The 8,904-nt window shown below is 56.7% G+C and overlaps 1 protein-coding gene across 5 annotated transcripts in view; it reads right to left on the bottom strand.

Moving 5' to 3' along the window:
* The window catches only part of CGN (cingulin), a 23,391-nt gene that overhangs the window by 9,065 nt on the left and 5,422 nt on the right, over positions 1 to 8,904 (bottom strand). For 4 of the 5 annotated variants that reach the window (XM_023521823.1, XM_011377666.2, XM_023521825.1 and 1 more), the window contains 9 exons: positions 5,527 to 6,413; positions 4,748 to 4,848; positions 4,531 to 4,597; positions 4,335 to 4,430; positions 2,720 to 2,847; positions 1,934 to 2,066; positions 1,398 to 1,610; positions 875 to 1,023; positions 495 to 627 (listed from right to left, as the gene is read on the bottom strand). In XM_023521823.1, coding sequence (XP_023377591.1) covers positions 495 to 627; positions 875 to 1,023; positions 1,398 to 1,610; positions 1,934 to 2,066; positions 2,720 to 2,847; positions 4,335 to 4,430; positions 4,531 to 4,597; positions 4,748 to 4,848; positions 5,527 to 6,399 — 1,893 coding nt within the window. In that variant the 5' untranslated portion in view covers positions 6,400 to 6,413. Of the gene's footprint in view, positions 1 to 494; positions 628 to 874; positions 1,024 to 1,397; positions 1,611 to 1,933; positions 2,067 to 2,719; positions 2,848 to 4,334; positions 4,431 to 4,530; positions 4,598 to 4,747; positions 4,849 to 5,526; positions 6,415 to 8,904 lie in introns of all 5 variants that reach the window. The other variant, XM_023521822.1, reaches the window with a different exon arrangement.

Genomic DNA, 8,904 nt, shown 5'->3' with positions numbered 1-8,904 from the left:
CCTAAAAAAAAAAAAAAAAAAATTGCCATTTGATTTCCCATGTAGGTCAGCTGGCCAGGCCAGTACAAGTATTCCAGCCCACGTGACTACAGTTCTCATTGTAAGCAAATAAGCTGGCATTCTACATTTAAATGAGGACCCTCTGCAGGCAGAGCAAGCTTTGCTCATCAAGTTAGGTTTCCAAGCTTGCAAGAATGACCTTAGAGTTTCACAAATCCACCTAAACGCCACTACCCATGAGGTCTCTTGGGAGTCAGCCAGCAGCTTCTGGCTGTAACTCAACCTGGCCACTGCGAGCCCTTCTCACTAGAAATTCCTCTACTCAATGAAACCAGCCCCGCTGGATGTGCTGGGAAGAGATAAGGCCGAGCAGGCAGGATGGGGCCTGAAAACCAAGCACAGGGAGACAGCCACACTAGTGTGGGGGCCCTCGTGGATAGGGAGGCAGGTGCGCATCACCCCAACCTGCCCTTCTGCCCCCGCCTCCCAAGTACCTTCTTGAGCTCCTCCACCTGGCGAGAATCTCCAGCTCCAGCTCGGGCCTGCCCTAACTCCCTCTGCAAGACCTCTATCTTCTCCCCGAGCTCCTCTTCCATCTCCTCCTTCTCCATTCGCAGCTGCAGAAGTCTGAGCCCAGACAGGTGAATTAAAAGGGAACAGGGTCAGGCCAGCTGCCTGGGAGAGGGTAGCAGGACAATGAAAACCACCTCCCCGGAGGCCGACACACGGGGCACCCAACTCTCAGGAGGGAGGTGGCTGTGGAGAAGAGCAGTCTGAGGAGTGGGGCAGCAGAGAGCACAGCATGCGGGGAAAGGACGGGGGCCTGGATGGCAGGCACGGGGCAGCATTCCCGGGAGAGGGGCGAGGTCCTTACTCCTGCTTGGTGGCTCTGAGCTCCTCCTTGTTCTTCTGGAACATGTTCTGCCAATGCCCCGTCTCCTCTGAGGTCTCCTCCAGCTCCCTCTGCAGCCCCCGCACCAAGGCTGACATCTTCTGCTTCTCGGCCTCTAATGCCACATGGTCCTAAGGAAGGGGGGCCGGGAGGCAGGGGGCTCAGAGGGAAGAGCTCGCGTCGAATCCAAGTGTGAGTGTACAGAAGGGAAGGCTCGGGCCTGGAGGGCACCATGCCAGCTGCACGGCCTGACTCCCCGTGGTACCTGGTACGATGCTCTCTCCCCAAGTCATTTTGCCCCTGTCATCTACAGGAAGCCCCCCCATTACATCCCCATGGGACTCCGGCCTGCAGGCTTCCTGACCAAGGTTTTCATTACATCTCACTTGTGTCTTTTAGGGGGAGTTCCAGCTATGACCACGACAAGTCCCAAAATACCAAGACCTCGAGGCAGCCCCCTTCCTGGGAGTGTCCTCTGCTCCCAGCCCCTGCTCTTGCCACGTGCCTGGGTCGCGTCCTGCATGCTCCGGCGAAGCTGCTCCGCGTCTCGCTGGTACTGCTGACGGACCTGCTCCACCTCCTGGTCCCGGGAGGCCACCTCCTCCTTCAGGGCCCCCTTCAGGGCTGTCAGCTCGCGCTCCCGCAGCCTCAGCTGCTCCTCGAGCCGCTGTTTCCCCTCCAGGACCTCTTCCAGAAGTTCCCGGGTCTCTAACAGGTCCTGGGGAAGGTGCCGGTGGGAGCACAGAGATGACTGTATCAGGATCTCCCTGCCTCGTCACACATGCAGTCGGTCAATCGAAAAGCGTTTATCAGGCACGGTACCAGGTGTACTTTGCCCTCCAAGATGCCTTGTTAGGATAAAGGAAACCCGCCATCTGGGCCTGAGTCCCACCCGCCACTGGGTCTGTCCGAAAGCGCACTAAGAGGTACCCGTCATCAGTTACCTACTCCCTGTATTTAGAGGAAACTGTAGATGAACAGACTTGAGGATGCTCTAGCTGAAAGGAAGCAGAGGCTGGGGTACCCAGCCCGGCTCCCTACCTTCCTCAGCACCTCCTTAGCAGGCTCAGGGGCCTGGGCCTGCTTCAGCTGGTCCTGCAGCTCCATCACCTGGGTCTCCAGCCCGCGTCGTACCCTTTCACCCTGGTCCAGGAGGAGCTTCATGTTCTGGAGCCTGATAATCAATAATAGATTATTGATTATCTGTACCACGTGTCAGGCGGTTCTCTAAACCCTTTACATGTATTAATTCATTTATGCCTCCTTTAAGTCTTTGCTCACATCTTAGCGAGGCCTTCCCTGACCACTTTATCGAATATTATAACCTGCTGCCCAGCAACCCGGCCCTCCCGATCAGCTTACTCTACTTCTCACCTTCTCACATATGACAAGTTTGCTTACAGGATGCGTTTATTGCTTACGGCCCATCCCCCCTCACTAGAAACTAGGCCTCTGGAGAGCAGGGCCCTTCATCTGTGTGGTTCACTGACGTACCCCAGGAACCCAGATCACTGCCTACCACACGGCACTCATTGCAAAAACATCTGCTGAATGAGTGATTGAAGCCTCACAACGATCCTGTGAGATAGGTACTGTCGTTAACCCACTTCACAGATGAAGAACCCGAGGCACAGAGGCAGACCGTCAGCCTAACTCGGGCACCGTCACCATCACAGACCGAGAAGTAAAGAGAGGTCCCGTCTTTAAGCCATCCCTGTCTTCTCCTTCCAGCTTCCGGAGATTCCCCGTCTCCCTCAGCCCCGGGGCAGCCTCTAACTCCGGCCTGGGCCCCCAGCAGCCCCCCACGTGCACCACCGCAGTGCTCACTCCTTGGTGCTCTGCTGGGCCTCCCCCAGCCTCCGCCCCAGCAGCTCCTGCAGGCGGCCGCACTCTTCCGCCTTCTCCTCCAGCTGCCGCTCCAGCCCCACCCGGGAGGGCTCTAGCTTCTGCCGCTTCTGGAAAAGGAGAGGAGAGTGTACAGCAGGTGAAGAGCAGGGGCGCCTCTGAGCAGGACGTGGAGTAATGGGGGTGTCTAACAGTCACTGACACTCGCGCTGTGACAGGCGCTGTACCGGGGACCTCATGCACACATTATCTGCCTTTAACCTTCACGACAAGCCTCGGTACTTGTGATGGCTTAAAATGCATCCACCAATGCTATGTACGACGTTCCTTTCAAAAGGTAAAGCTTCTCTGCTTGAGTGAGGGCTGGACCTAGGGACGCTCACCTAACAAACAGAAAAAGGAGGCAGTGACGTGTAGCTTCTGAGACTAGGTCAGAAGAAGGCATTGCAGCTTCCTCTCTATGCCCTCCCTGTGTCGCTCACTCTGGAGAAACGTAGCTACCATTTTGTGAGGACACTTGAGCAGCCCCGTGACGAGGTCCACACAGCAAGGAACTGAGGCCTCCTACCAAGGGCCACGGAGTAAGCCATTTCAGTAGCAGATCCTCCAAGCCTAGTGAAGTCTTCCGATGACTGTAGCCTCCCACCAATACCCCGACTGGAACCTCATGAAAGACCCAGGCCAGAATGGCCCAGCCAAGCTGCTCCCCAATTCTGGGCCCTCAGACACTGGGAGATGTTTGCGTTCAGCTGTCCAGTTCTGACGTAATCTGTTCCACAGCAATCGATAACTGATACAGCACCATCATACTCCCCACCTAGCAGTTAAGGAATCACAGGCTTAGAACATTTAAAGAACCTGCTCAAGGCCAATTACACAGCCAACAGCTAAGGGCACCAGGATTCGAGCTCAGTTTTGACTTCACAGCGCACCATTTAACTGCTATGCTACACTGGTTTCCAGGAAACAAGGGGAGTTAGTTATAATCCAACACTTACTGAGCACCAGCTACAAACGGGCCACATTGTAAAAGTTGGCAGTGGTATTTTTTAAAAGGCGGAGGGGAGCGGGAGTCCATAGGCTATTGAATAAGGCTGACCTGAATTTTTAAATTTCTTCTCTGCTTCTTACCACCTTGAGCAATTCACTTAACCTCTCTGATCTTCAATTTTCTCCTCGGAAGAGTCCAGGATGCCTACTCTACAGGGTCACTATAATTATTATGTATTACCCAGGACAGCACCTACTACAAAAATTATACTCAATAGATGGCAGCTACTATTATCGTCATCATTATTATGACGATGAAAAGAACTGACATGAGTAATTCGTTCACGATTTATACAGCCAGTAAGTGGCAGAGCCAGGATGGGAACGGCCGAAAGAAACGGAACGGAAAGCGGCCAGATACCTGAGGGATGTGTTCCTTCTGTCGAAGCTCCGAGGACTCCCAGAAGTCCCTGCTGAGACCAGCACGAACTCTCGTCTGGTCTCACAGGACACGCGAGTGCTCGCCCCATTGTTTGGAGGAGCCGGCCTGAGCCAGGGTCTTCTGCCCGTGGGCCTGCCTCCCTCCTGGACCTCTACTTCTCCTCACCTTCACCTCTTCATCCAGCTTCTGCTGAAGCTCCGCCACTTTTCGGGTGAGTTCGCCCTGCCCTGCCAGGGCCTTAGAAGAACCAGGAGAAGCCACCTGCCAGAGACACGAGGAAGGAAGCGAGTCCACATCCAGCTCCTGAGGCCCCAAGGGCCTTAAGACTGACCCTTGCTCGCACCATGAGAAGGCCACTCACCAGAGGCTGCATCTGCTCCAGCACCAAACTGACCTTCCTCCTTACAGAAGTTTCACTTTCTGGGCTTCTGGAGGAGAAAAGGACAAAAGCCAAGGTCAGGGGAGGAAAGAGGTAGCAAGGATGAGGGAAGTCCGGGCTAAGAGCGGGGAGGATGGGGAAGGAAGCCGGACGGAAAAGGAGCGAGGGGTGTGACTCCGCGCTGGACCGCCCCACTCACCCCTCCCTCAGGATGCCATAGATGGCCGCCTTCACGTGGTCTACACCGCCGGGTGGGGCTGCCTCCTGCTGGTCTCGGAGAAGGTCTGGAGTCGATTTGAACTGCGAAAGAAGTAAACCCAGAGAAACGAAGATTAAGCCAGAAGCGTGTGTGGAGCTCAGACGCAGCAGAGGTGGCAACTGGGAGACAAGGCCCTTCGAGCGCGGCGAACGAGCCAGAAGTAGGGTCACGAGGCAACATCGCGAGGCCTGAGCCCCAGCCAGGGACAGGTGCGAGCAGGACACACCTCTCGCAATTGTTGAGAACCAGGTTTTCCTCAACAGGCAGATCTCAACCAGCGGCGAGCCGTGTCACAAATAATTTGTCGCTAACGACAGTTAATGCGTTAGGGTTTCTAAGTGATTTACTTTTAGAACGCGCTTAACTTCGTCTCGGGGTACGATCGCTCCCCACTCACTCACTTGCATTCCTGAGTGAGGGACAAAGGTGGGAGCTTTGTCAAGAGCGCCAGGGAGCCGCCCCACCCTCCGGCCCGCCTACGTGTGTGCGCTGCAGACCGAGCAAAGGCTAGGGACAGGCGTGCGGTCACTCGGGCAAGCACAAGGGACTTTCCGCGTTCGCGAACGGCGATTTCATGGTTCCCTTTCCTTTAGAATTTTGCCCACGGGAATCGTGCACACGCGGATGGAAGACGCGGAGCACAAAGGGCTGAGACCTTCTGCCCCGGGCCGTGTGAGGCAGCCAGGGGTCCCGCGGCTGGAGGAGGGGCGGGGTCTGACCTCCAGCAAGGCAGGGTGCTGTGTTCTCCCTCGCGGTTCCTCAAAACTCTGCAGGACCCAGTCCTGGGTCTGGCGGGACCGGCTGATGCCGCCGGGAGGGCTGCGGCTCTGCGCGGGCGCTTTCGAGCTGCCCAGGTGGCCGTCGTCCTGCTTCGCGCCGGGGCTCCAGGGGCTGGGGGGCCGGCGCTCGCGGTCCTCCAGCGTGTCCCTGGGCAGCCGGTTGTCCAGGCTCTGGCTGCGCTTGCGCTGTCCCGGCGGCAGCGAACGCAGGCGGCGGCCGCTGCGGCCCCGGGCCTGGCCGCCGTGGGGACTGTCAAACTTGCTGATGAGCGAGTCCACGGAAGACAGGGGCGCCGTGTCAATGGCGCTCCCTGGGGAGGCGCCCTGGGGCGCCAGCTCCAGCATGCTGGTGCTCCTGCTGCCCTGAGCCATGGGGACCGGGCCGGTCAGCGACGCCTGGGACTGGGAGCGGAGGAGCCGCCCCGAGCAGCGGGCCCCAGGCTCCTCCTCGTCGGACGCAATGTCCCGCAACGGGCCGGGAAACTCCTTGGCCTGAGAGTAGCGGCTCTCGGGGGGCTCCGAGTCGGGGCTCAGGGCTCCCGGGGCCCCTCGGTGGTTGTCCCCCTTGATTTGGACCCCAAAGGAGTCGCTGCCCTTCTCCCCGCTGTTGAGCACCACAAAGGGCTGCCCCGCGATGCCCTGCACGCGCACGGCGACCCCGTAGGTACTGGCTCTGGCGTCCTTAGCCGGGCGTCGCCCCCCGTGACGCAGGGTGCCCATCTCTGTGGCCCCCGCCGGCTCTGTGATGAAGCGAATCTGGACTCCGTGGTCTACGGGGCCCCGAGGCTCGGCCATGGTGAACGCCTGCTCCATGGGCAGGAGGGGTCCTAGAAGGTGAAGAAAGGGGAGTCGGCTGAGAGACTGGAAGCAGAAACCCAGAAACCTCCCCCAACCCCGCTTTGGTGAGGCCGACTGCCTTGTCATTTCCTTCTGCATAAAAACTGTGGTTCTCATTCTTGATCTGAATAGCAGCAGCACCCCAAGGGCTTATTAGAACTCCCCACCCCGAGTTTTTCATTGGGTAGGTCTGGGGTGGAGCCTGAGGGTTTGTATTTCTTAAAGTTCCCAGGTGGTGCTGATGCTGCTGGTCCAGGGACCACACTTAGAGACACGCTGACCCAGAAGAATCCATCTCCTCTGTTGTAGTTCTGGGAACTGGGCTCATCATCAATAGTTTAAAGATTTGCTCGATCTTCACACACAGACATATACGCACGGGTGCCTCGCCACCCAGCGAAGGCAGAACCCAAGCCCTGTCTCACCGACACCTCCACCCCCACAGAGCAGAGGGGCCTCCACTCCCTCAGCTCATTTCAAATGCAGAAGACCTCCAAGGCATGGCATCCCATTTCTGGAAGAACACTCCAAGTGACAGCAGGGGCGCCTCCGGATTGGGGGGACTGAGGGCTAGGGACAGGGACGGGGAAGTGACTGGCTTTCTCCTGTGTATCTGTGTCCCTTTTGAATTTGGAACCATGTAGATGCACTGCCTATTCAAGTGAAGATGTAACTAACGTATAAGAGTGCCAGCCCGAGGGGCCTCAGGACACACAGACTTGTCCCACCCGAGAGGCAGGGCCAAGACCAGGTCCCCAGGTCCACACTGCCTGAGCTCAGGGTCAGCGAGTGGCATGTATTCCAGGTGTGTTCTGGCTCCAGGAACTCCAGCTTCCCCAGGGAGCCGATCCCCACAGGAGCCCAGCACCAAACTGGAGGAGGAGCCTCCAGTGTGCCGGACAGAGACACACACACGCCCAGCGCACCCTCCCTGCAGAGCTCCAGCTGAAGAAGCTTGGCGAGGCCCCTTCCAGGCACTGTACAAAGTCCTAGGAAGCCAGGTGACCAGAGAGAGGGAAAGGGAGGGCAGGCTCCAGGTGAGAAAGGGCTCCTGCAGGAGGAAGAGCATTCCTGGCATTCCAGGCCCTTCCCCCTCCCAAGAAAGGAATCAGGAGGGAGGAGCCCCTAGCTGCAAAAAAAAAAAAAAAAAAAAAACCAACAACCCAACCAACTCAACACACCTCCTGTGGTGTTGAGACTCCATTGCAGGACATGATGAAAACAGTGCACCCTCCCCCCAGGAGACAGCCCACCCAAACTCTACCACAGACTCTCAAGAGGTTCATGAACACCTTAAAGCCCACCCATGAGCCTGAGGACCCCAGGAGTGTCTGGAGGACCTTAATCAACCTGACTCGGATGCCCCAAACCACAGGACATTTAGTCGGCAGGGCCCTATGCTGGAATTCAAGTAAGAAATGGGACCAGAAAAGCCACAAGGCAAAGGGGGAAGTTTCCGAACCACCCATCCAGTAGAAAAGGCACTGGCCGGAGTGGCATCTGGCTTGGAATCCTAGCTGTGCTCTTCACTCGATCTACAACCTTGGGCAAATCACAGCTTTTCCGAGCCTCCGTTTCTTCATCTTTAAAACGGGCGTAATGATAATGCCTCACGAGATAATTACCTGTGAGAATTAGACAATTGCACGGGTGTACACAACGGTTAAAATTTATCAAGCTATCCACTTAAGATTTTTGCACTTTATTTACTTAGGTTCTACTTTAATTTAAAAAAAAAAAAAAAGACATGATACTAAACATCAATGTACCTAGCAGCACACGCCTCTCGGAAAGCCGACATGTTACCCTGCACACACCTGCTCCTTCCAACAGGACCCTCTGGGCTTCACCTGTTTCACAGAAGGATGTACCCTCGTCAGAGCAGCCTTCCCCGACCCCTCGTCCCACAAACTAGGTCACAACCATGTTGCACGCTCTACAGTTGTCCTTCAGTGACTTTGCCTCGGCTTGTTTTTATATTTGTACTGGAGTGACGCCTTGTTCCCTATCTGTCTCCCCCACTAGATTATAAGCTCCCAGAGGGCGAAGACCATGGCTCTCAGCGGACTCCTGTGTCCCCAGGGCCTGGCAACGATAAATATTTGTAAAGGTTGCCTCCTGAACCAAGGAGACTCCAGAGCAGCGGGGAGATCTGCCCCAGGATCCCTCACAGCCATTTATTTCACACTTGCCTTAGTGACAAGACCTCCTCCTGGCCTGGACTCCCTGCCCTACTCTGCTCACAGTTTTGGAACCAGATGTGCATAGACTGCCAGCTCTCAGAAGTCACATGATTTATTCATGGTGCCGCTCTACTGATCTTCCAGATCCAGGCCAAGAGGTTCCCAGGCCTGGCTCAGCGGGGCACACCGCCCCTTGCTCGCCCACGGGTGCAGAGCTGTTCGGAGGCGGCATCGAACGCACCCCCAGGTCCCAGTGCCTCCCAAACCTCAACCAATGGGGATCGGGGGCCAGGAGGGC

The sequence above is a fragment of the Pteropus vampyrus genome, unplaced genomic scaffold (assembly GCF_000151845.1).
Source record: "Pteropus vampyrus isolate Shadow unplaced genomic scaffold, Pvam_2.0 Scaffold319, whole genome shotgun sequence".
Lineage (NCBI taxonomy): Eukaryota > Metazoa > Chordata > Mammalia > Chiroptera > Pteropodidae > Pteropus > Pteropus vampyrus.
The sequence above is the reverse complement of the archived record's forward strand: the minus strand, read 5'-3'. Positions and strand labels throughout refer to the sequence as shown.